This window comes from Biomphalaria glabrata, chromosome 9, assembly GCF_947242115.1.
Source record: "Biomphalaria glabrata chromosome 9, xgBioGlab47.1, whole genome shotgun sequence".
In the NCBI taxonomy this organism is placed as follows: domain Eukaryota; kingdom Metazoa; phylum Mollusca; class Gastropoda; family Planorbidae; genus Biomphalaria; species Biomphalaria glabrata.
The window spans coordinates 36,615,984-36,643,705 of NC_074719.1; the positions used below are offsets into that span (position 1 = coordinate 36,615,984).

A 27,722-nucleotide genomic window follows, 5' to 3' on the forward strand; every position below is an offset into this window, starting at 1 on the left:
GTTGTAACATCTCTATCCATTTCCTGATCTTTGTAGAAATTAGTCTTAAAATGTAAAATAGCATCGTATTTGAGTTTGTACAAAATTAAAACAAATAATAAAAAGAATTTAAAACTTACGATATCTTATTATACTTTATAAATTAAATAGGTATTTATAAAAAAATCAGCATAGTTAACTATGTGCTACGCGTACCCCTTTCAAACTCTTCTCGTACCCCTTTGGGTACGGGTACCCCCACTTTGAGAAACACTGATCTACCAGATCTGTGTAAATTAAAGGCGGAACAAAACTTTATTTTAGAACATCATTCGGTTTATTTTTGTTTATTTTTGTTTGTTTTTGTTTATTTTTGTTTGTTTTTTGTTTGTTTTTGTTTATTTTTGTTTGTTTTGTTTCTCTGTTTTTTCGACTTTCAACTTTGGCCGAGTTCTGTTTTTTTTTTTTAAATATATTCTTGTTTACAAAGCGTACATCAACTCATTCGTTTGTCTGGTAAACATTTTTTTACACGTTATTTTGTAACAATTGCCATTCTCGGATTCAGTTAAAACTTCAGAAAATTATTATAGACCTTGATTGAAATGTAAACTTATATGCTATCACGATTTGCTATTATTTTATTCGACTCATAGTTCTAAACATGAAAAGTAATATTTCTTTCTTCTTTGTTTTCTTTTTTAAAAGACAATACCTCCTTTATACAACGTGTAGAGCGATACGTACAACAGTTTAAGAGATCTCGTGATCATTGAGTGATATATGTCAGTGAGTGGTATGTCAGTGAGTGGTATGTCAGTGAGTGGTATGTCATTGAGTGGTATGTCATTGAGTGGTATGTCAGTGAGTGGTATGTCAGTGATTGGTATGTCATTGAGTGGTATGTCAGTGAGTGGTATGTCATTGAGTGGTATGTCAGTGAGTGGTATGTCAGTGAGTGGTATGTCATTGAGTGGTATGTCATTGAGTGGTATGTCAGTGAGTGGTATGTCAGTGAATGGTATGTCAGTGAGTGGTATGTCAGTGAATGGTATGTCAGTGAATGGTATGTCAGTGAGTGGTACGTCAGTGAGTGGTATGTCAGTGAGTGGTAACTTGCAAATATGTAATAGATATGTCTTGAAATGTCTATCACGTAATTCTAAAAAGATTAACACGCTTAAAAGTAATTAAACGATAATAAAAAATAATAATACCACTAGATTATTTTAACTTATATGTTACATAACTACGGGATGACACTCAAAATAATGATATTCCCTTTAAATTAGTTTTAAAACTACTGTAACAAGAGGCTCTGTTTTGTAGCGGGTTAAAATGTCAGCTAAAAAAAAAGAATTCTATTTCTCCCGAGTAACTATGGCAACCCGTTAAGAAAGTTAATTATGTTTCAATTTTGCAAAATAATTAATAATCCAATACGGCCTCCATAACTATGGCAACAAGAATTAAAAAATACATATGTTTTTTTTTAAATCTCAGAATAGAGTATGGTATCGTGTTTACAGGGAAATTTATAAACGAGGGATATAAAACAAAACAAACAAACAAAAACATAAAAACAGAATAATGAAAAAAAAAACAACAGCTTTTACGAAGTGTAATTGTATCAATCAGTTTGGATCAGTCATGTAATTAAATTAGTAATAGATCTAGACCAACAACACTAAGCCTGTGGGATAATAACTATTTTGACTCATTGTTTTTGTTAAGAGCTGATTCCATGCTTTTAGCTTTGTCAATACGCAGTGATCCTATCACTTTTCTGGACCAGTTGGGATTTGGGGGGGGGGGGGGAGAAAGGTACAACTTTGTGACGTTTACAATAATCGCTTTTAAAAAGCATTAAAAAAAAAGTAACGATCTGAATTCGAAGTTATGGCTCAAACCTTGGCAAGCCGACATACTGACCACTCTAATAGATGTGTGTTTATGAAAATAGAAGCTTGTATAGATATTAAGTGTTAGAATTTTAAACTTACTTTAAAGTGGCGACCTATAAAAGGGATTAATTCTGCTTATTCCACCAAATCAATCAAAAGCTAGCCATAACCTGATTGTCTTTTGCTTTGTACAGGCATTCAAAATTGTTTTAGAGTTCCATTCGTTAAAGGGAATATTTCAGAGGGGGACGGTCAATACCTTTATTTTTTTTGAGATACAACACAGTCACTTCCTTGTTATGACGTCAAGCAGGCAAACATATCAAGACATTGACCATCGGAATCTTAATGTCTGAACTAGCCATCAATGGCAATGATGATTAGCGGTATACTTTGTTATCTCCCCTTGTTTCCAGCCTTCCCTGACCTTGCGACACTTTCAGTCCATTATAAGTGGGGTTGGGTTGTTGTTTTTTTTTTCACCTCTTTGTAGTTCTCTTCTCCTTTTGATTTGTTCACACGCGCTCTCCCTCTCTCTTTCTTTCTCTCTCTTTTCTTTCTCTTTCTCTCTTTCTCTCTTTTCTTTCTCTCTCTCTCACTCACTTTTCTCTCTCACTCTCTTTCTCTCTCTCTCTCTTTTTCTCTCTCTTACTCTCTCTTTCTCTCTCTCTTTCTCTCTCACTCTCTCTCTTTTCTTTCTCACACTCTCTCTCTCTTTCTTTCTCTTTTCTTTCTCTCTTTCTCTCTATTTCTCTCTCCCTCTTTCTCTATAGAAGGCAACAACACTGATCTGCAACGTCATAGTCTGTAGCCAGTATAGACCAATCGATCGTTGCCACGTAACAGGTCTGTAAGACGTTGCAACCAGCTATTGGTCTAAACTGCCCACAGGTTGTGACGTTTCTGGTCAGTGTTGAGGCCTTCTATAACGAATGGTCTCGCTTTGTTCTTCTCTCTCTCTCTCTCTCTCTCTCTCTCTCCCTCTCTCTCTCTCTCTCTCTCTCTCTATCTATCTCTGAAATTTTTTTAATATACTCAGTTTTTTCTTAACAGTTTTCTCTCCCTTTCTATCTAATTCATTATTTATTTCATGTTTTCATGTTGATCTTTTTAATACTAACTTGTTACTATTAAATGTTACTCTCTGACTCGTTTTACCCCTCTTTCTCTTTCTTTTACTTCAACAACCCCCCCCCTCTCTCTCTGTGTCATAGTTATGTTCAACTGTCTAGCCCAGTGATTGCCAAAGTGGTCTATATAGACCCCCGGGGGTCTAAGAAGACTTCCAAGGGGTCTACCAAAGTGAGAAAATAACTTAACCACTCAGACACCGCGGCCCCTCTCTGTCTTTAGTCCCCATAATTGTTGTTAGTGTGTACGTGTAAGCATCCTACTTCCATTGTTTGTCTCCTCAATGCTCAGGAATGTCTGGGTACTACCTTGTAGTCTTTCAATTTTTTTTTTTTTAAATTAGAACTGTTTACGTTTTAATAATAATATTGGCTGACATAGAAGAGAGCACCTGGTTGCATGCGGCCTCAGAACGAGACAGCTGGAGGTCACTCACGAAGGCCGCAGGATACACATTTGAGATCAAATGAAAATCCGCTTCCGAGGACAAACGCAGACGGCGAAAAGAAAATCTAAATCGCAATGGTTATGCTTGCCCTGGATATGGCAAAATATGTAGGTCACAGCAAGGGAAATACTGCACTCCTCACTAATCTTCGAGCTCGAAGACAAGCCTTATTATATTAATAATAATAATAATAATCGTTATTCTCCTCGAGGTAATATGTCTTATCATTGTCCATTCTGCTCTTTTTTGTAACCCTGCCCACGATGTTTTCCCACTGGTTCGCTTGTTGTATAACCAGCTATAGCAAAATCGACATTGTAGTTGACAGATAAAAATGGTAAACGAAGGGGGTGCCATAAAGATGGGGTGGAAGGGGTCGCGGGATCCCACCCATTCATGTCAGCTCGACATGTGACTTCTGGTGTATCTGTTGTACGTGAGAACCAATGGCAAGGTCAACAGGGAAAACAACTGAGCGCCCCGCTGAGGGGATCATATGGAACCTGTAAGTAGTTCATTACGAGCGGTTGGGGGGGGGTATTGGAGCGCCTTATTGATCAGGTTCAGATCTACTACGCCATTGCTCGCAGGGGGGAGCCCAACATCCTATTAGAGGGCATTCCACGGAGGTGCTGATAAATGGAAAACAACTTTTAGGCTTCATTGCGATGATTGGACTTTTGTTTTGGTGGGCTCAGAGTCCAGGACCAATAAGTGTAATCTTTAGACTTCTGTTTGGATCAGAGTTGGTCTATCAGTTGGCCTAGGGGGCACAACCTTGTCTCTATGAATATTAATAGCCAATAAACAGTGTTAGATGATCCAGCTTCACCAATAGGCTTTTCGCTGCCTTGACCTATTGGCATTCGTTATTTATACTGACCTACACAACTTAATGACGCATGTTAGTTGTAGAATCTAGTTGTAGAATTTACGGAGACACTGGCAGAAAGGTTAAATCTAATAAACCTCTTTCCTTCTCTCTCTCTCTCTCTGTTTCTCTCTCTCCCTCTCTCTCTGTATTGCTCTCTTTTTCTCTTTGTTTCTCTCTCTTCTCTCTCTCTCTGTCTTAAAGTTTCTCTCATTCTTTCTCTTTATCTATCTCTTTCTTTCCGTCCTCTCTTGTCTTTGACTTTTTTTGTTACCCCCCTGTCACTCGCTTTGTCTCTTTCTGTCTCTTTCTATGTATGTGTCTTTCTCTCTGTCTCTCTCTTTGTTTCTCTCTGTCTATTTTTCTGTATATGTCCCTCTGTTCATCTCAGTTTGTATTTCTCCGTGTCCTTCTGTCTCTCTATCTCTCTTCTGTCTATAGAAGAATTCTCTCTCTCTGTCATTCTTTTTCTTTCTCTATCTATGTCTCTGTCTCTTTGTGTTTTTTGTTTCTTTGTCTCTCTCTCTTTATTTTTCTCTGTCTTTCTGTCTCTTTCTCTGTATGTCTCTTTCATTCTCACTATCTCACTTTCTCTATTTTTCGCTGTCTCTCTCTCTCCATCTCTCTCTCTCTGTAAATATGTATGTATGTATATATGTATATATAATTGTCTTTCTCTCTTTCTGTCTCTCTCTTTCTCTCCCTCTTTCTTTCTGTCCATCTCTGTCTGTCTCTCTCTTTCTTTCTGTCCATCTCTGTCTCTCCCTGTCCTTCTGTCTCTCCCTGTCTTTCTCTCTCTCTCTCTCTCTCTCTCTCCTTATAGAGTGGCTTGTTGTGCTGCTTGTGACGAGAAAAACAACAACCCGAGAATAGATTCTAATCAAAACTTAGTTTCGTTTTGCTACTTACAGTAAGTACACTGGAGTAGCTCTTTCAGCTCATCATCCGACAACTTGCTACTTTTCAGACCCATGTCTTGTGTAAGTAGTTCAAGGAGATCAAGTCCGTATTTTTCTTAGCATGCAACTCCACTGAATCCAGACAACAGAGAGTTCGGCCTACCTAGTAAAGTTACAGACTGGGACATAAAGTCTTTGAAAATCATATCAGCATTGTGCTCTTGACATAGTGTGCGTCCTAAATAATACCCATCGGTAAACTGAAATCAGAACAAAGATAAATTTACGTTAAATATAAAACTGATTTTTGTCCTGAGTATTAAAGCTAATATTAACTTTTTCTGTCTGTCTGTCTGTCTGGTTAAACGTTTACACACGTTATTTCTCCCACACTCATTCTCGTATCAAGGTGAAACTTTGCACAATTATTTATTGGCAAAGACAATACATGAATCCATTTTTTAAAAAGTTAATCAATTAATCAATTAATGATTTGTAATTAATTGTCTTGTTTCATACCGACAAGCTAATTTAATTCTTGATTATTCAGAGATACGGTTAAATATTTTTAAAGTTTTGTCCCCTTTGATATTTGTACACGTTTTTTTTTCTCCTACAACATTCTTTGATCAAGTTGAAACTTTAAATAATTATTTATTGTACATAACATTACATGAATCAATTAAAAAAAAAACAATTAGTCAATTAATTATTGGTAATTTATATTTTTTTATGTATGTAGTCGAAGCATCAGAACTTTGAATGGTCTAAAATATTATATTGTCGTATTTTCACTATCTTTTCTAGTTTACGAGATCTGAACAGAACGGACGGACGGAGAGACATTCCACACAAAAATAATAGCGTCTTTTCCCCTTTCGGGTTGGCGGCAGCTATTAATTAAATATATAGGGCACGCAAAATACAGCATGACACTCAGCAACGCAAAAATATATGCTGCCAAACACTAGCTCAACACAGCGTAATATAAGACTAGTAGACCTTTGGCCTTTTCTTTTTATTCTTATTACTGTTTCCATGGGAAGATTACTCAATACGAGACCAGCAAGCGTGTTCGTAAATTATGAAACAAGGTCAGCGGCACGTGCTGGAATCATTAATTTGACCCAGTGAACGTGACATGAAATGTTGGTCAGACGGCATTGTATTTAATTGCCCAGTAGTCGGCCAATTAGATAAATACACCTACGTTTAGAGATGGAGCGTCAGGAGCCCAGCGTGAGTCGTTGGTTGCTGTGTACATAAAGTGGGCACAACTAGGGCTGAAATAACTGTTCCGCAATGGATAGCTCAGAGCTGTTTACTGGCGATAAATCTCGGTTCCTTAAGGTTGTCAATGTCGGAGGTGGTAATGGATATAAACATTCAACTACCTATAAAAAGCTTCCTAATGACATGCGTCTCAAATAGCCTCTGACAAGCAGTCCAACTCCTGGCCTTCACGTATGGCTCAGGTATTGAGTCCGGCGGATTTTTTTTTTTTACACAAACAAGAGAAGACGTAAAGGGGAATAACTGGCGCCTGAACCAATCAGGTTTCGGCAGAACACACATAGGAGAAGGAAAACTCTGAATTTAAGAATCTGCTGCCTTGCAGCTAAAGCAAAACATGAGAAAGGATATATATATATATATATATATATATATATATATATATATATATATATTATATATATATATATATATTTATTTATTTATTGGTCTGTGATCTGACCATTATCGGATAAGAATTTGTTTGCGTTTTACAGACTAGGTATAATAGGCCAATACAGAGGTCTATGTCAATGTTCTAGATCTAAAGGCCTAATTATAGTTTTATAAAGTCTAGTAGATTTATATTCTCGCTCAACCAGGATTTCTTTCTCTGGTTTGGGGGAGGGATGGGCTGGGTTAAACAATGTTCCATTTTTTTTAAAATCTAAAACTCATCAGTTATTATGAGCGAAAAAATCGAAAACGGCTCTAACGATTTTCCTAGAAATTTGACACTTTTAGGAAAAGAATTACTAGCTATTTGGCCACACTTTGAAAACTATAGTTTGACTTTATAATTTTTCAAAGTATTAAAAAAATATACCTTTTTTAAAATCAAATTTCACTAATTATCAACAGCAAAATAATAACACTATATGAGGTATGAAAGGAATAATTTTTCTTTCAAAGTATTTACATATTTTTTTCTTGCTCTCATTAGAATCAATTTTTCTCCTCCTCCTCCTCATGAGTTCCCGATAACGTCACCAATGAATCATACCCTAAGGATAACATATTCCTTTAAAAAAATTCAATTTATCTGAAAGATTAAGATCACTATTAAAAAGTTTCTCTCTTTTTTTTCAATGGCTATCTTTACTCATTGTGCTTTATTCCGGGGTCTAATTTTTTTCGAAGACTAATTTTCCAGCGGCCCTTTTTCAGACACCATGTGGAGTGTAGCTTATTTGTTGGCGGCCAGATACCGCAAGTTGTAGGGCTTTTGTGATATTTAATTCGTTAGACTGGGAACAATTACACATACATGATATGCCATAATTACAAATCATTGCATGTCTACATCTTGTTAAACGTCTGAGTCATTTGTACATTGTTGTTAATGTGTCATTAAACTTATTAGCGTTTTTCACTCGCCTATATAACTTATTTCATCATGTTGACTAATCGGCTTGGTGGAATTCATTTATTAGGAAGCTAGGGAACCTAGTTACTACTAGGCCTAAGTCTGATCATTATGTTATATTATGATGGAATCTAGAGTCTCATTATCCTATTTCAAATGTTACTGTATCTCCATTATGATGTTGACCTTAATTGATCGCTTTAGTAGAAAGCAGGAAGTATTTTTATGCATTAATTGAATTAATTGTACCATATACTCCTTACAATTATCATATACCCATTAACATTTTAAGCGGTCCGAATAAGAACGAAGCAATCGTTAGTTTAGAGTTTTGTCCAGTCTGTCCGTCCCCCCGTCTGTCCCGTTTGGATCTAAAAAAGAATAGCTAAAATAGCTATTGAAAATCTGGCTTAGGTAAAACGACAATTTTATTTTTTGTATTCTAACAAAGAACAACTTGGTTTCTTAAATTAAATATGCAAGGCGTTAATTTGTTTCTCATAAAAATAACAACTTTCAAAACAATACATAAATAAAAGAGAGATTATATTATTAAAGAAAGATCATTTATATCTGTTTTTTTTTTGTACTATTTATACATGCAATGTAATCCATTTTCAAGATAATGTTATAAAGATATATACATTATATATCGTTTTTTTTTCTGGTATTTAGACTAAAGTCACGGATGTATCTGTGTGGGTAGAATCTAATTTTACTTCAGGATGTTAGTTGAAAGCAATTGTGGAATGATGTCAATGAAGATGGAGTACGTACATTAGAGCTAGAGACACAGTCATCGGGCGTCAAGGTTAATTAGAAATATTTATAGATCTATTTTTTTTTCCATCAACGTATAATTTGTTAATTTTATTATGACTCCTTTTTAAATAATGAAATACCTTAGAATTATCTAGATATACACGTTCTCGTTTTGAACCTATCTCTTCGACTAAATATTGAGAAAAGCCGTGTAAATTTTCTAGTGCAAAACCATGGTGCCCAACTTTTTCTTTTGATAACATAAGATTGTGTGACTTCAAAAACGAATTTTTTTATTTTGTAAAATATTTGCTACGTTCAAACACTATTTAAAAAAGAGCATCCCCCCTTCCTTTCTTTTTTTCTTTTTTACCTCTTTCGAAAAAAGAAATGTGCCCCAAAAGCCGGAATTCATGAATAAAAAAAAAAAAAAAAATTTAACTTATGACAGATTCACTTAATTGTTCAGAGATGTCTGAAATATTAGACAAGCAGAGTATTAAAAAATACTATAATAAAATACTAAAAAAAATTAATGCGTATGTGGGGGGGAAGAACTCCACATTTAATACATAACTAACACTAAGGAGAATTTATTTGCCTCTTTCCATATCAAACAAAATAATTAACAATACAATACTTGACTAATTGGTTAATTTTTCAATTGATTTACGTTTTGTTAAAACAATTAATAATTGTGGAGAGTTTCAACTTTATCTGTCTGGGTGTGGGAGAAAAATGTGTACAATTGTCTAAGGTAACAAAAACACATATTTAGTCACTTAATACTGAAAGATTAATTTTTTTTGTTTATATCAAACTAAATAATTAATTGGCAGTACTTAATTGACAAATTGTTTCATTTTTGTATTGATTCATGTTTTGTTGCATACAAAAAATTTTTGTTTAAGGTTTCAACTTGATCCGAGAACAGGTGTGGGAGCAATAACGTATTCAAAATGTTTTCCGGACAGACAGGCAGACAGACAGAGTTGATATAAGCTTTGTAAAATATAACGTTCATTATTACTTGCACCAGTTATGACTGTTGAGTACATATTTGTTAGATATGGTGTTATAACTTAAGCTGAGAATTGTTTGAGAGAACTATGGAGTAATCTATTTTTAAAAATGGCTTAGGCAGGAAGAAGATAAACATTGTTGAAAGAAGATTTACTTGCTAGTAGATTTGAGTGAGTTGAAAGTAGAATTGACAATACTTGATCATCTTGCATTTAAAATTATTTTTTGAATATTATTAAAAGTTATAAAAGTTTATTTTATTTACATGTAAGGTTTGAACTTAATTTAGTTGTAAATATTATTTGACTATGTAAAATTTTCCGAAAAAACAAATTATCACCAATAGCCAAAAGACCTTCTAAAGGGACATCAGTAGTGGAGGTGAAAAGCTAAGAAGTGTCAGTAGTTTTAAATATCTCAGAGCTATCGTTTCCGTTGAGGAAACCAAAACCTGAACACGAATTGCACAGTCCACAGCAGCACTGCAGAACCCAAAACAATATGGAAAGACAAAGACATAAAGGCATAGCCCTTGACACCGCAATCGGACTAATTGGTTATTCTTATACGCTTGCGAGTCTTGGACGCTGACTGCAGACCTAGAGAGCAGGATCCTAGCAATGGAGTTGAGATGCTAGTTATAACATTTATAGACCGCAGCACAAACAAAGAGATTAGAGACAGGGTTACTACAGCGATTGGACCCCCCGATGACCTGCTAACTATTGTAAAAAAAAACAACCTCAAACTTAATCTCTATGGTCATATTTCAAGTTTTTCTACAGGGAACAGTACCAGGAAAAAAAGAAGAGGAAGACAGAGAAAGCGATTGGAAGACCACATGAAAGAATGGACGGGCTTGCAATTGAAAGAGGTTCTGTCCAAGACAAAAGATAGTGAAGAATGGAGAAAAATGTTCGAATAATCTTGTGTGGTGCCCCCAACGGTCCAACAGACTAAGGGATATGTGAAGATGAAGGGCAATTACCGCAAACTACAACACCCGTCAAGGTTAGATCTAGATCTAAATACATTCTCCATCCAATACCACTAAATACGGAAAAAGTCCTTTTATCCTGCTTAGACCATCTAGGACAACTGACAACACAAATACAACATTAAGCAGCATAAATAATACAACATAATGTACTTACGTATGCTTTAAATAATTCATGAACACAATAACGATATTACGTTCAATGTTTTGGCGTTGTCATGAGGTTGTTAACTTTCCAACTACGAAAGTATATATACATACACATAAACATGAATAGAGAATATAGATGACCTGGGCATTGAGATAAAAATAAAACAAAAAAAGATCGACTCTGTTTGTGACAAGGCGAGGGAAGGGAGCTGCAGCCCTCACCAGGTGGAGGAGATAGGGGTGGGGGGCAGGGGAGTGAGGGGAAGGAGGGCGTGGACTTATTAGCAATTTTTTTTTTCAATTGTTCTGGTTTAAAAGCGTTGTCGAGTCATATTAGCTGGACAGTCGGCGAGGAGAGAGGCCAGAGAGAGAGAGAGAGAGAGAGAGAGAGGCTGGAGAGAGAGAAAGAGAGAGAGGCTGGAGAGAGGGAGGGGAGAATAATCAAAGGCAAGGGTAGGGGCTCTAAAGGGCGCCAGTTTGAATTAATGAGATAAGAGTGAACTAACAATATTTTTTTTTAACTTGTACAAAAAAAAAAAAAAAATAACGATACATAAGACAAGCAAAAACAGAGGAATCAGAGTTGGTGTTTTTCCTTTAAGGTCACTTTATTTTTTTATTTTGAGGAAATAACGATTTTATTTAATCTGTAACATTTAAAAAAAAAAATAGATTTTATAACAATTGTTATTTACTGTATTTTTTTTTAAAGTTATAGCAACATCAGATCACACACAGCTCTTGTTACTGGCATAGCGATACAATCGGTTATGGGAGACAGCTAAAGATCTATGATAAAAGGTCTCTAGTCTCAATCCAAGTAAATGGGGATGTGTTAGACCTACATGCTTTAAAATCAAGAGATAGTAAAGGTTGAATGTGCTGACCTCACGACATCCTTTTAAATATTAGTCACAGAAACAGATCAATGATTAAACTCACGTTTTACATGGAGCTGTCCACCTGAAATGAAACTTATATTTTTTTTTCTAAATAAATGCTATGTTTACATTTCGCGGCTCCATATGGACATATTATAATTGTAAACAATTATGATTATTAAATTGTCTGGTGTAAATAAGCCTCGCCTTGAACATCATTTGTCACTTAAGACCCTCTCATAAAACAAGGCTCCAACTATACCACGCCCCGACCACCCCTCCCGTCATCTCCTACCAGTCACGCTAGTTTTGGCTCGTTCCTTTTCTTCTTCCACGCTTCTTTTTAAGAACACTTATGGGGGTTAGTGCCGTGTCTTGTCAGGACAGGGACAGAAAATCCTGCTTAAGGACCTAACTATGCTAACATATGTAAGATATTATTCAAGTGACAAAGACGGCAGTGACAGAATAGAAATGTTTCCTAAAATAAGTCATATACATTATGTAACATTTAGGTTAAAAATTTGCTTAGTTAAGAACAACAAATTAATTCATTGCGAGTCCAAAGTTCAGATCATGAAAAACAGGGAGAGAGAGAGAGACAGAGAGAGAGAGAGAGAGAGAGAGAGAGAGATCATGGGATGCGTGTCAGAGCCGTCTAAAGCGTATGCAAACTAGGCAGCTACCCAGGACCTCACACAAGACTAACAAAAAATAGATAAAATTGCAAAACTTTGAAAAGATCTCAAACATAGCAGAGCACCATGACTCTATGTTTACTAGTCTAACTCTGTCTCTACTATGACTCTATGTTTACTAGTCTAACTCTGTCTCTACTTCGGAAATTGCGATTTATGAATTTCAGTTATTTGTCGATTTAGATGTAGACACAGGCAGGTTTTCAATAAATTTATTAATTTTATTTTTCTCAGTTTATATATATATATATAAATTGATTTAAGGCCACCGAATTCACTTCGCCTACGGCCTCCATTTATCCAAGGCCGGCCCTGTCTGTGTGTGTCTGTCTGCAGGTGAAAGAGACAGTGGGAAGTGCATGTCTATAAGTGTGTAAGAGAGAGAGAGAGTGAGAGAGAGAGAGAGAGAGAGAGAAATAGTGGGATGTCTGTGTTATTTTGGTATGATATATGTAGCGACGTATCATTAGTTGTACATAGAAACATGCTAAAAAGGAAATAAATAAAGCACACTATTCCTATGTTTGTCCATCAAGTGTCTATACGCTAAAACGTTACATTTATTTTAAGACACTTAGATCTAGATTTTTTATGAATGTATACCTTGAAATCTGTGGATAAAGCTAATTATTATTTCTATGGATATAATCATGAGTTCATAGACCTGCCAGGATCACAACTCATTATTTTTAAATTAAAATTCATTGGTGTCTCCCCTGGCCTTACCATCGTAATATGTAACTACATTTCCATCTTATGCTGTTTGTTAATATATTACTTTCAAACTTTGTGAAGGATTTAACCCTGAAACCCTCTTTCTTAAAACAAAACACTCAGTTCTACACACGAGCCCAGTTTGTCGTTTAGAGAGTAGTCTGGTAACATTGTTTATGTTTTTCTTTTACATTACATCTCTATTTCTTTCTTGTATCAAAATAACGGAGACTATTACGGATGCTATTGTTTTGAAAGTCTACACCGGAAGCCAAGATATTTTTGAAGTCAATTACCGAGACCTAAATGACATGCCACCGGTAATGAAAAGACAACTCTATCAAAAAGATGTCGGAAGTTGTCACAAGAAAGGAGAGCACTCCAGATAATCAGCAGGGGTTATCATAAAGAGTAAAATCATTAAAAGAAGACAATGCTCATTATATTGGTAACAAAATGTAACATTTTTTCAATTTCTGTTATTAAGTCACATTTTCGCCATAATGCACATTTAAAAAAACTAACTGAAATTACAATTATTTATGTTGTTACTTATTCATTCTTCCGTCGAGCGGTATTTAATCAACTTTTGTATTTTCGCTCATACTACTCGCGAGTTATAAGAGCCCTCACTTCAACATGGCAGCCGTGCGGGTATACATATACAACTGTGCGGGATATACAAAATGTATTTATACACAGCATCAAGGAATCTGTAGACATACCGGTGGGTCTTAATACCGCCTATTTTTCGCTGTATGGTTGTGAATTGTACATTTTAGATCTCATTTTAAATCTCAAGAAAACAAACAGTACTGATGATAGTCTTTTGTGTACTGGTACTTTACGGCAAGTCACGCTTAGCACTGGCGGGGTATGTAAGCATGCGGGTTATACGATTTTATTTTTACTTGTTTTGTAGTTTGTGCGAGGTATATTGGCGAAAATACGGTAACTCTTGCTACGCGACACTACGCGACAACACATTTAATTACCATTTGAAAAGGGGTACAAAAGTAACAATGAAGTAATAATAAAAATACTTGTCATGGGTTCAAATGTCATTGTGGCCCATATTTACACAGCTTATATAAACTCTGTCTGTCTGGTAAAACGTTTGTTCACTTATTTCTCCCACACCCAATCTCGGAGCTGAACTTTTGCACAATTATTTTTTTATACTTGACAACACAAGAATCAATAAAAAAAACCACATTAACCAATTAGTTTAATTAACTGTTGGTAATTAATTATTTTGTTTGGTATCTCGAACAAGAGAAAGACATTGTACTTGACTGAAGTGGTGATGTAAAAGGACTTGCAGCTTTAAATTGAAAGAAATCATGTATAACTATACAATCTTGTGTAGTCATTAGTACCTCATCAGCAGAATGGTTAGTGAGTCGGCCAGAGAAAGCGTGAGCCACGAGTTGGAATTCAGGTCGTTCCCCCACTCTTTTTTTGTTTTCTGTTAATGTTTTTAAAAACCAATTACGGTAAAAATCCACCCAGATATCCCCTTCTTTCTCCCTCCCACTCTAGTGTCCCAACTGGTCCAGACATGTGATAGGATCATAGCGTATTGAGAAAGCTAAAAGCATAAAAAAGTGCTAAACAAAAATAATTGGTAAAATATTATTAACTGCACAGATTTATTGTTGTTAGTCTAGATCTATTGCAGATTTAACTATATGACTGATCCAAACTAATTCTTGAAAATTTAATTGTTACTATTATTTTTGTTTCCCGTAGATTCCCTTGAGGCGCTGTTCTATTAAGCTAAATATCTGAAGAAATCAGTAAAAAACTAAAAGCTGTACATTGTGCATTCCTACAGCTAAGAGAAGCCAACCAGAAAGAAAATGAAATGTTTCTGTACTGCAAATGTAACCGAATGAGCTAATTATACATTGAATTTGATTTTATAACGTATTATAACTAGAATCGATGAATAGAACACGTTCGAATTTGTTGAAAAAAACACAGAGAAACCAACAAACCCAAACAAGCAAAAAATTCACATTTTTTAAAAATTCAAAATGTATTTGACCAAAGCACAAAGGAGGTAATTTTAAGGTTCAAGTAAGTACATCAAAAGTTCTACACTCAATCACTAGAATGTTTTATTGGTGCTGGCATCAACACGGAGGGAGGCGCGGTGGCTGAGTGGTAAAGCGCTTGGCTTTCGAACCGAGTTGCCGGGTTCGAATCCTTGTGAAGACTGGGGTTTTTAATTTCGGGATCTTTGGGCGCCTCTGAGTCCGACCAGCTTTAGTTGGTGAAATTAAAGGCGGTTGGTCGTTGTGATTGCCACATGTCACTCTTGTTAACCGTAGGCCACAGAAAATGACCTGTATGCCACGAGGTCTGAAAGGGGAGCTTTACTTTTTTTTTTTATTACTAGCAATGAAACATTTATAAGCAAACAAAGAGAAGCAGTCTAAATATCTAAATGTTATTTCCAATCCATTGTGTGCCAGATTTTGTTGCATTGTCTTTCAAATTAATTTTTGCACTGAGAATGAAATATCATTTCAAGAGGTCGATTGCAAATTTGATTTTAAACACATGCCCATCTTGGCAATAGTTTTTCTCTTTCAATTCTGACGCTGAGATTGTCCCAACAACCCATTCGTTATCTTTGAACAGGTTCCCCATCACCCTGCCTATAATCCAGTCCGGCATTGTGTCCGAAGCGTCCGTGAAACATACCCTGCAATCGAAATTTCCGGACAGTGTCGATTCCGTCCCGGATTGTCTGGCTCCTGTTATCTTCAGGAAAATGTTTCCGTCCCGAGTGTACTGGGCGACTGCAGTGAAGATGTAGTTCAGTTCAGCGATGTTGTAGCCATGGCTGATCACCGTCTCGCCAAGGGACTTGTCCAAGCTTCCAATCAGCTTGATGCTCCAATCAAAGATGTGCATAATGCGATGCTCCTTCGCAGAAAACTCGTGCTGGAAAAGCTGTGATGCTGCCTTGGAAACGTCCTGGCTGATCATGATAATGTGTTCTCTGAGGAGGCGGGTGACGTCATTTGACCTGGCCTTCAGGGACTCCACGCTCTCCTGACATTTGACCGTGTCCTCGACCAGCATCTCCTGACACTTGTTGGTCCATGTCCTCAGATGCTCTACGGAGGCGCTAATTTTTTTGACTTCTTCAAGAATGAGAGCCTGTTCCTTCTGAAGTTCTTCTTTCATTTTCAGCTCTTTTACCTCTAGTTCCTTTACTCTTGTCGCTACGTTCAACTCAGTCTAGAATGAGAGAAACATACAATTGATTATAAGAAAAACATCTTGTACATATGTAAAACAAACAAGATTAAAAAGAGAGTTTTCTGCCTCTGCTGTTTAAGCCATCTGCAATCCAGGATCTTCCTTTATTCTCGCTTTCCATATGGATCTATCCAGTGCCACTTTTTTCCAACTGTTAGTGTCGATTTTGATAAAAATCATGTTGTTTAAATACATCAGTATAACTTTAAAAAAGGGCGACCAGTGGCTCTCCGGTATATTAATGGCAATCATACTGCGATAAAGTCCGTACAATAGAAATGTTATGTTTATATAAAAATTCTTAATATGAAATAAAAAAAATACTACATTACCTTGTCGTAGACTATTTTATCATAATGACTTTCATATACAATGCCATCATTCTGCAAGGGAATCGTTTCATTGTCTAGTGGTAAGAGAAATAAATTAAGTAGTTAATGTGCGAAATATTTTCTAGGTGTCAATAAACAGTCAACGATCATTACACCCATTGTCACAATGGTTGTTGCCAAATTAAATGGTCAGAAATAATCAAATGGAACTCGATGTCTGTAGACATTTTCAGTTATAAAGAGCAAAGATCTGAAAGTAATGTTTTGTAGTCTTGAAGTCTTGGTAAGAAGACTTTAAAATCTCTATTGGGAGGAGGGGGGGGGGTAGTAAAGCGCTTGGTTTACGTACAGGTGGAACTCGAGCTAGAATCCTGGTTCTCAAACTCAAGATCCTTAGGGCATCATGAGTCCACCCAACTCTAATGGGTGGTTGGCATATATCGGGGAAGTTAAGGCAGTTGGTCGTTGTGCTGGCCACATGACAGCCTCGTAAGCCGTCGACCATAGAAAACGATAGGGTTACATTGCCGCCATAGATAGCAAGATTGTAATCCTTTTGTTCCCAAGGTTGACTCCTAAACCCTAACTAGTCGACATTTGGAATCACTGTGTTATGTTTCTTCATTTAATATTGCCTTTTAAAACTGTGGCTATACTGGTTTACTACTTCGTATAACATTAAAATGTTAATTTACGAGTAGATCTGACTCTGAATTTAGGTAAGAAAAAAAGTTTTTTTTTGTTTTAGATGTAAAACATTATATACTATGTTATTTACAGTCAAGTTTGTCCCTCAAAGGGACGTAACACTGTAAAAAATGTTGGCATGCAATATTTGAATATATATAAAGCATTCCTTCCCCTTTCATTTTTTCAAGACATTCTTTTCAAACTTCTTTGTGCTTATTACATAATAATTTCAATAACAGCTGGTCAATAAATGATCATAAATATATAGGTCTATATACTCCAGCGGACTGACTACATGGGCATTTGGGCAAATGTCCGATGGGCCGGTACTTATATGGGCCGGTAGGGCCACCTAAATGGCCTCATGAGTGTCACTAGGGCACGCATTAAATTGCTAAAGGTTTTATAATATTCTCATATATTAGGGTCTATATGAGCGTCATGTTAAAAATTAATCTAACACATTTTTAAAAAAATGTAATTGCCTGCACCCGTAGTCAGTGCTATTAGTAGGGATTCATCTTATTAGGGCTTATACTTCTTTTAAAGATATAGAGCATACATACAGTTATCGATACATTATAAAAAAAAACATAATGATTTTGCGAACAGATAGACCTATAATTGGCGGCCCATCATATGATGTAGGCCTACAATTTATGGGCGTACTGTATAGAAATGCCTGGGCCGATTTGGACACCCAGTCCGCCCCTCCCTATATATATATATAATAACCTTTTCGTGAACAAACCACATAACGACTGTATAGGAAATACAATAAAAATGTATATAAGTAGGCTTAAAGTAGCCCTGCCGGAAGGCTTGAAACATCCAAAAGAACAAAGCATAGCTAAATCATTATTTCATTTTCTTTGTTGACCGGATACGCTAAAAAAGATAGCTGCTTATAGCTTTTCCGCCATGTTTGAAAATCTTCAATTAAAAAAAAAAGGTTATCTTTTTAATATACGTCACACAAGAAACGAAAAAAAATTTTTTATACAAATAAATGTTAGAATTCGACTAAAGCAATTAAAAACTTTGAAAAAACAAAATGGACGGAAAGTCTACTGAAGTGGGTTAGGGTTTTCTAGAGCGTGTATGTTTGAGTTACACATAAGAGATCGACTTAAAGTTATGTCTAGGTTTAGACGTGGGTGTAGTATTACGGTTTTGGTTAGTGTCGGTGTTGGTTTTGTGAGATAGAGTTACGTGTGGGCTGAAATGAAGATTAGTATTTGAGTTATTATTAGACTTACATCAAATTTTGATAAATGTTTGCTAAACACTTCTATGTTGACATATTTGATATCAAAGCTCTGGGGGCTTTGACATTTTTCTTACTAAGCTTATATCAAGTCACTTCGTCTGTCTGTATGTCTGTCTTTATTTCTCCCACTTTCCATTCTCTTATCAAGTTGAAGCTTTGCACAATTATTCAGTGTCGATGACAACACAATAATCAATTTAAAAAAAAATTTAAAAAAAAAAAAAAGAAAATTAATCGATTACTTTATCCATTAATTAATCTAGTTTAATATGGGAAATGTACTAAGATCAGTGGAGATAAGCCTTGTGAAGAGAATGAGGTCGTTCGCTAAAAATTTTTAAACTAGCAATAGATTATTAAAACTTCTATTTGTATAAGTACTTGAATAGCGCAATGGAAAACAAGCCAACCCTCCACCATAGAGGCTGGATTTCGAATTTCGACTCGAGCTACTTTTGTTTTTTTAATTACTTCTGAAAACTTTCTTCCATGTCCCCCTTCCACCTTTTTCTTTTATCTGTTCTAGTGTTTGGACCGTAGCGCACTAAGCATCCTTAATGCATAAAGATGGAGTTGAACGAAAGCAATAATCAATGAAGTATCTCCAATAGCACTAATGTATTTTTAATAAGCAGCCCCCGAAACGGGAAAACCCGCTAATAGTTTTGTGTAGTCTGTCCGTCCAGTTTAGATCTCGTTAACTAGAAATTATTTTGAAAATCCGACATCATGGTATTTTAAACCTTTCAATGTTCTGATTGCAAAGATTACTTTCTTTTCTGAAAGCGAAAAATTTAATTTTTAAAATCAGCTATACAAGCAGTTTTTTTTTTCAATAAAAATACACCATTTTTACAACTATTCACTATTAATAGTAACAAACATGTGAGACTATTTACTATGTGGTGTAGCTATTCAGCCTTTTTTAAAAACATATTTATACAAAGTTTTTTTTATTTTTGTAAAAAAAAAATGTTTAAAAAAATGTATTACTAAATTAAGTTATTTCTGTCATACTAACTATTTACATTAAAAAATGTATATTTAAAAAAAAAAAAAAGAAAAAGCTTACTAGTATGCATATATGTGGAATATAATTTAGAACAATGATTAATATGTGACATACAGTTATATCTATTTGTTGTGGTGGGGCACAAGTACATAAAAGCGTGAAAAGTATTTTTGTTGAGGCCTTGAATGAGTGATTGACCCTTTATAGTTGTTGCTAGCCTGTGTGATGAAGGCATGGAAATTAGCAGTGAACGATTTCGCCCACACAGTAGCTTCTCGTCAGCTGATGAGTCCAGAGGCAGCGGTACTGATCGGGATCTGAAGCATCGCAGGTTCTTCCAGGGTGTAACACTGTGATGCAAACTACGTAGGAGTCACCGTGTTACGTTTTCATATTGGATGAGACTCTTTAGACATGTACACGACAAAATCACAGTTTATAAATACTTTAATCTTTATTAACACTGAAAACACTTTCTTGTTCATAGTCCTCCATTTCGGTTCTTCTTTTCTTTCAACACGCAATCGCACCATTTCACATTCACACTAAGATGCGCACGTAACACCCCCCCTGTTTAACAAGTTCGATGCACATCGAACGTCCAAAATACAAATCACTGAATATATTATCAGACTATTCCAAGTTAAAACAAATCGGTAACATATAAAACCATAATGTAATAACTACACAAAATCAAACACAATGTCATGTTAATACCAATACAATTCCAACATGGAATAACAATTATATTCATCACAATAATAACTGTTATTATGAGCAATTGAAACCACTTCTGTTAACATATATCTATAAGTAATCATATTTCTATTAATACAACTCCCCACTCATAATCGTATGCCTGTACAAAACACCATCATTCCAGTCGCAATCAAATAGTTAACAAACAAAGTCTATCTTGCTCCATGCATATTGTAACAACAATATTCAATTCATTACACATATATTTATTCATTGTAGAATAGAACAATAATTAATGTCCATCATTCCCACCTTTTCTAATCCTATCTATATAATTCTAACATTATTGACATGTCATCCTTTCCGCTTCCCTCCTTTGCAATGATGTCCCATTGTGATCCTACTACCTAATGATGTTTTCTAGGCTGCTAATATCCCTCTCTTTTCTCGTATACGCCTCTTCACTATTGTACCTTGAATCCTTAATTCTAATTAATTGTTGACACTGTCTTCTAATATGCCCCCTTCTCCCACAATTAAAGCATAAGATGTATGAACTTGTACGTCTATATGTGGGTTTAAATCGCTTTCCCTGTACCACTGATTGCCTTACTTTACTTTGATTTGGACCCATTCCTATTGCATTGCTTTCTACATTATCTGTTAATTCTTTCTTCTCGTGCTCTCTGCTACCCATGTCATCTGATGTATGAGATCTTATGTCTTCTTCCACATCCCCATTTCTACCTCGCGTAGACTTTATCCCATAATATTTCTTCCAATTCTCAATCTCCCTTACTGAACATATTTTCACCCCATGGATATTCCCAATAATTAAATCTATCTCACCCTGATCTACAACACAAGCTTCCACTGTCCCCTTAACATACGGTGTGTCTATACTAACTTTAGCAATCGGTAATTGTAAAATATTCCCATTAAACATAACACACTTCCTAGATTCGCCTGTATATTCATGGTCTTCCACTAAATTCTTATTCACTCCAATAATAGTGCTCCCAGTATCCCTGATGGTCTTGGCTGCCTTGTTCCCTACGAATGTATGAAAAATCTCCAATGTTCCAGTATCAGATGACAATGATAAGCCTTGCCCTATTCTACCTTTCTCCCAGTCCTTTCTTTCCTGTCTGTTTCCTTGATATCTTCCGTTGCGGCTATCATTTTGTCTTTCATATGTACCACTTCTATACTGTCTCTCCTGTGTCTCCCTTGTTCTGTGAGAGTTATTCTGTGTCTCACATGTTCTGTTAAAGGCAACTATTTCTTCTATATCACTGCCTCTAGATAATTTCTTCTCGGGATGTGCCACTTTATAAGCCCTTATCAGTCTTACTATGTCTTCTATGGATTTCGGTTTCCTCTCCAACAGAAATATTTTTAATTCCTCCTGACACTCGTACATCACTTTGTCCAGCATGAGAAATGTCTTAAGACTGTCAAAGGTTTTTTCTACCTCAGCGGTTTCTATCCAGTTATCGAAATGGCTGCTCATTTTGTCCAAGAAGGTCTGCGGGTCATCCTCTGGTTCTATCTCACAATTAACAAACTGTTGGCGATAGAAAGCTTCTGTTTTCCCGAAAGTTCGAAGTAGTTGTTCTTTCACAATGCTGTAGTTACTCTGGTTCATACATATTTTTGAAGGCACCTCCGCTGTAAATGATCTTGACAATAAGAATGTCCATTTGTCTTCAGGGTACTCCAGTTCTCTCATTTCTATTTCGAACTTCTTCAAAAAAATGTCTATGTCCATTTTGTCTTCGTTGAATATCAAACCTTTATATTTTGCCAGTTTATTCCCTGTAGATTCACTCTTTCTTTTATCATTCTCTTTTCCTTGGTCTGTTTTTAACTTTTTCTCTGCTGTCTCTTTTTCAAATGCTAATCTTTCTCTTTCAATGGCGACCAATTCATTTTTCTTTTCCCTTTCAATTGCTACTATCTCCTTATCCTTTTCTCTTTCTCTTTTGTCCTCCTTATCTAATCTCTCCTTTTCTTTGTCTCTTTCCATCGCTAATCTCTCCTTTTCTTTGTCTCTTTCCATCGCTAATCTCTCCTTTTCTTTTTCCCTTTCTCTTTTGTCCTCCTTATCTAATCTCTCCTTTTCTTTGTCTCTTTCCATCGCTAATCTCTCCTTTTCTTTGTCTCTTTCCATCGCTAATCTCTCCTTTTCTTTGTCTCTTTCCATCGCTAATCTCTCCTTTTCTTTGTCTCTTTCCATCGCTAATCTCTCCCTCTCCATCAACCTTTCTTGTACGTATTTTCTTAGTTCTGCCCCTTCCAGCTCCAACAACCTTCCCTCTTCCTTCAACGCTGCTACCTCAGCCCTGTCCGCCATAGTCTATTTCTAATAATATCGAATCGAATGTTCTCCTGTCTCTAGATCTAGATTTTACTATCTCTACTGTCTGCTGACAGGAGATCCCCTGTGAATAGAGGGATACGTGGGTTACCTTTGCGTTGGGCGCCACTTGTTACGTTTTCATATTGGATGAGACTCTTTAGACATGTACACGACAAAATCACAGTTTATAAATACTTTAATCTTTATTAACACTGAAAACATTTTCTTGTTTATAGTCCTCCATTTCGGTTCTTCTTTTCTTTCAACACGCAATCGCACCATTTCACATTCACACTAAGATGCGCACGTAACACACCGGCTCTTGATTTTTTTCTTCATAGGAATTAAGCTCGAAACGTTTAATACTGTTTTGGCATAGCTACAAGCCAGCAGAGATTTTAATTTAGATTTGTTCATCCCCAACATTAGAAATAGAACAGTAACAGGAAAAAGAAGAAGAGGCAGACTGAGAAAGAGACAAGAAAACAACATAAAGGCATGGGCAGGTCTGCCATCGAGGGAGGCTCTATCCTACGCTAAAGAAAGAGAGGAGTGGAGAAGGTCGGTCATCAGATCTTCTGTGGTGCCCCAACGGTCCAACTGACTGAGGGATAGAACTCGTGGGCTAAATCTTTCTCAGGCTTCACAAGACAACACGGTAACTTCTCTGCTAACGAAGATCGTGTGAACATAGAAGATTGTTTAGTGATCTATTGTTTCTATTTCATGATTGTGTTCACTAAGCCTCAGAAGACGACCTATAATGGAGACCAGCTCAGCTTAAACCACTTCTTAAGTCAAGTACTATTTCTTTCCCTTGTTAAAGATACCGAACAAAATAATTAATAGCTAATTAACTAATTAGTTAAATACATTTTTGATTGATTCTTGTGTTGTCAGGTAAAAGAAATAATAGTGCAAAATTTCAACTTGATCCAAGATTGGGTGTGGGAGAAATAACGTGTACAAACGTTTTACCAGACTGACAGAATGAGTCAATTAGTAAGAGCTTTGTAAAAAAATAGTAATTTCTTATCAGTTCAAACATTTTCGACTAAATTTGCTTATCTTCTTATCACCCCCCAACCTAAATATATATGAAAAAAGTATTTTAGTTTACCTGCATTGACGTGGAGCCTTATTCCCGGTGGTAGACTAGCAGTTTTGTGTTGCGCTATTGGATTCTTCAGAGGGAGCGTAGATGTCTTTGGGAATGTGGATTCTGCTGTAGAAGCGTTCATACCTGGGGGCGCAGGAAGAGGCGTGCTTCGTAAAAGAAATGGAGTTGGGAAACCTTCCGCCACTGGCGGAGTTGGCGGAAGTGGCCGGCCAGCTATTGGTGAATGGGGTGTTGACTGAGGAGGCACAGGAGGCATTCTTCTGCTTGGTGGAAAAGCACTTGAGCTGACTTGGTACGGTAGTAGCTGCGAGGTTGGTGGTGAAACTTTCCTTGAGGGTATTGGAGGAGGCAGCTGAGCAGAGTCGTTGGGTATAACTTCCAGAGCTGTCGTTGGAGCTTGCCTCTCTTTTTCATGAAACTGCTTCTGAAAATCTTTCCTTTGTTCAGTTATTGGAGCTCTTAGGCTAGCGCTTGGCTGATTAGTAGGGGGCTGAGACGCTGACATTATTTTCGATGGTGTTGTAGGCAGAGTCCAAGAAGATGACGCTCTCTTGGAAGTTATTGACTCTGTTGACATCTCAGAAGATGCTGATTCTGCTGGCTTTGACAAACCCATTGAGGTAATCAACTCGGAGACTTTTGAGGCTTTCGGAACTTCCGATGCGCCTTCGGGTGCCTTACTCTGTTTTTCAATTAGAATGACGTCAACGTGTTTACTACCAGCATCTATCATTGAAGACCTGCCTAGAAGCGTGGGGTTTGTTGACGCAGTTGACTGAGGAGATTTTTGAGCTTTGATAGAATCACTCTGAGGCCTTGTCGGCTCCACAGAATTCTGTCTCAAAGCTGAGATCATCTCAGAAACTGTTTTAGGCTTTGAATCGGGCATCTCTGCGTTTGGTTCTTTATCGAGTCCTAAAGAGTCTCCAGACTTGACTGCAACGTTTTTCTGTGGCGTAGCCGACTCTGACCTTTCTGGCGGCTGTGAAGCTGTGCTGATGTGTTTGGTTAGGGGACTTTGTGCGGCAGACATAATCGTACTGTTCGCAGAAGACAGAGGTGCAGTCGACTCCTGTGAGTTAGATCTACTGACTGACGCTTTACTTGGCGGCTGTGATGCAGAAGTAATCTTGCTAGTTCCGGCTGGCTGAGTGGCGCTGTTCTGTCTATATAATGTTGGTTTCTGAAGTTTGTTTTAGAAATATATTATGCTATTTATTAGCATTGCATTGTGAATGCTTTTATTTTCAAATCTACCATATCTTTTAAATAATGAAAGAATGATAAAACTATTGAAATTTTTAAACTTTGCATAACTTGAATTAAACAAGTCTTTCTTTCAACATTTTTTAGGACATTAAATAATTTATAATTAAACAAATATAGATCAATGTGTAAAGTGAATGCCTAATTGATTCATCCCCATCCCCATTAAACTTATTGGAAAAAAGAGTCTTAATATGTAAATAATCACTATATTTATAAGACTATAGAAGTATGTAGATCGATAAAGTTAAGTGGGTCCACAAGTAACAAGTGTATTATATGGCCAGCACAACGACCAACCATTAAGTTACTGTAAAGAATCACAAAGATGTTACCTTATTTGTGTCTTCAGAGCTGACCTCCATGATTTTTCGTAATTCAACAACTGTGTTGATAGATAAAAAGGAAACTATAAAAAATAATTTTAAATCGATTTACATTGTTAGTAGGCTACAAGGTTTCTTTTTATTTCTGAAAGTCATGTAACTCGATTAAAAAAACACTGCAAGACAATACATTTATAACAAAAAAAAATGAAAATAATAAACAAAAATAAAATTGATGAAATCAGTATTTCATACTTCGTCAAAAAACAAAATCTGTATTTTTATAAACATCCATTTAAACTATATGGAAGCTATAGCCATGTATGAAAACTCAGGTAAAACAAATCCGTCGCCTACCTGAAGCGTTTGATTATAAGTCTTCAGACAAATCAACTCATGGAAAACAACAGAAACGACACATTGTTATTATTCTAAGTCTGTCGGCATGTGGTTTGCAGTGACCTGGAAAAATGTGTCAGCACAGGAGCCCATGTATAACAATAGACAGACTAGAGACACATTCTTTTACAACGACCCTTAACACAGAATAGGTCTAAATAATCTACTTCCTTGTTGATAAGCACTGATACGGTGTGTAGGTATCGAATGAGGATGGTGGTATGACCATGTTTTGAATATCGGTGTTAGGGTTAGTTAAGCCAGAGATCTAAATACCTTATGAGGGTAGGACCTATCAAAAAGTGCAGTTCTTCTTTTAGACTTTGCAGTCCATGAGACGGATAATGTAAATCTCATCTGTTCATAGGTTCCATTGCAAAGATACAAACATTAGAGATGGAAAAAAACAACAGCTTTCTGTGTTGGGGTGAATGCCATAAAGCAGAGTCTGAATGCACATGTAGCGTCTGACTGATGACTACAAATACTTTGCTCTAATATAATATAAATAATATAATATAGATCCAACAAAAGCATAAAATGAAAATGTCATTTAATTTGGTTAGGCCAATAATGCAGAGCTAGAGAAGAGGATCCTAGCAATGGAATTGAGATGCTACAGAAGGATCCTAGGTATCACATTCAAAGACCGCATCACAAACCAAGATATTAGAGATTACTGAAGCGATTGGACCCCATGATGACCTGCTAGCTATCTTAAAAAAAAACGCAAGCTACAAATCTATGGCCATATTACAAGATCTTTGGGAACAATACCAGGAAAAAGAAGAAGAGGCAGACAGAGAAATCGATGGGAGAACAACATAAAAAATGGACGGACCTGCCATTGAAAGTGGTTCTAAGGTAAAAGACAGAAAGGAATGGAGAAATACGGTCGACGAATCTTGCATGGTGCCCCAACGATCCAACAGACTAAGGGATAGATAAAGGTAAAAGGCCAATAATAGAATATATATCCTCTGTTTGGACCCTTCAAATCAAGAAAACATTAAGAAACTGGAAGAGACACAAAATAGAGCAGCGAGATTCATAACAAACGAATATTCACATTTGACTAGAGTAACACCTTTAGTAAAATCACTAAATTTAGAAAGCTCTCAGGATGGAAGACTTAAAAGTAAAGTAGCAATTATACATAAAACACTGAACCAAAATCTTCAAATACAAAACAAAATCTAATACAATTCTTTGAAAGAGACACAGATAAAGGCACATTCCTCATCCCATATGCTAGGATGAATTTTTACAAATGCTCCTTCTTCCCTTGTGCTATTAGAGCATGGAATGAGTTGCCTGCGTAAGCCTGGAAAACCAGTGACTTGGCAGAATTTAAGTCATTGGTTAACATCTATGACTTCTTTTTGAAGTAACGAGTGCATTTTATAAGATAAGAAAGTAGAAGCGTTTCAGTTGTACTAGACAACACTAGATTGTTCAGATTTTTACGTCCACATTTCTGACATGCATTTTGTTTTGGAGGTCTAATCTGATAAGATAACAAAAAAAAACGCATTTCTAAGTTTAGACATGCTGTCATTCAACTTATATATATATATATATATGCTACAATCATAATAACCTTTATCTTCTCATGACGTTTATCAGTGTTGAAACTGAAGATGGAATGGTTAGAGAGAAGCCCCTAAATATGTTAAACTCAGCCTCGAAAAATAAAATAAAAAGTTGTAATGGTAAACATTTTACCATTTTTTATTTAAATGCTTAGAAACATTTATATTTAATAAATTAGACAGTAAATTCTTGACATCTCCAAAAAAAAAAAAAAAAACGGGGTTCTTTGATATTTTGTTTTTAGGTTAGGCATACGTCACTTCCCTCAACAATACTGAAAGG

At 36.1% G+C, this 27,722-nt stretch overlaps 2 protein-coding genes across 4 annotated transcripts in view; both read right to left on the reverse strand.

Annotated features, from left to right (window-relative positions):
* The window catches only part of LOC106056344 (neuronal calcium sensor 1-like), a 62,272-nt gene extending 51,180 nt beyond the window's left edge, over positions 1–11,092 (reverse strand). Inside the window, exons 1-2 of one of the 2 annotated variants that reach the window (XM_056042805.1) lie at positions 10,810–11,092; positions 5,243–5,492 (exon numbers count right to left, since the gene is read on the reverse strand). In XM_056042805.1, the coding sequence (XP_055898780.1) occupies positions 5,243–5,306 (64 nt within the window). In that variant the 5' untranslated portion in view covers positions 5,307–5,492; positions 10,810–11,092. The other variant, XM_056042806.1, reaches the window with a different exon arrangement.
* A 374-nt stretch (positions 11,093–11,466) lies between these two features.
* Positions 11,467–25,993, reverse strand: LOC106063867 (proteoglycan 4-like). Of its 2 annotated transcripts, none has more exons than XM_013222344.2 (5): positions 25,806–25,993; positions 25,458–25,507; positions 23,857–25,039; positions 16,704–16,777; positions 11,467–16,350 (listed from the first exon to the last, which is right to left on the reverse strand). In XM_013222344.2, exons 2-5 carry the CDS (start codon positions 25,485–25,487, stop codon positions 15,625–15,627), a joined length of 2,013 nt encoding a protein of 670 aa, XP_013077798.2. In that variant the 5' UTR covers positions 25,488–25,507; positions 25,806–25,993; the 3' UTR covers positions 11,467–15,624. The 2 variants fall into 2 exon arrangements, with proteins under 2 accessions (XP_013077798.2, XP_055898779.1); XM_056042804.1 differs by lacking the exon at positions 25,806–25,993 and adding an exon at positions 25,704–25,802.
* Between the last annotated feature and the right edge of the window lie 1,729 nt (positions 25,994–27,722).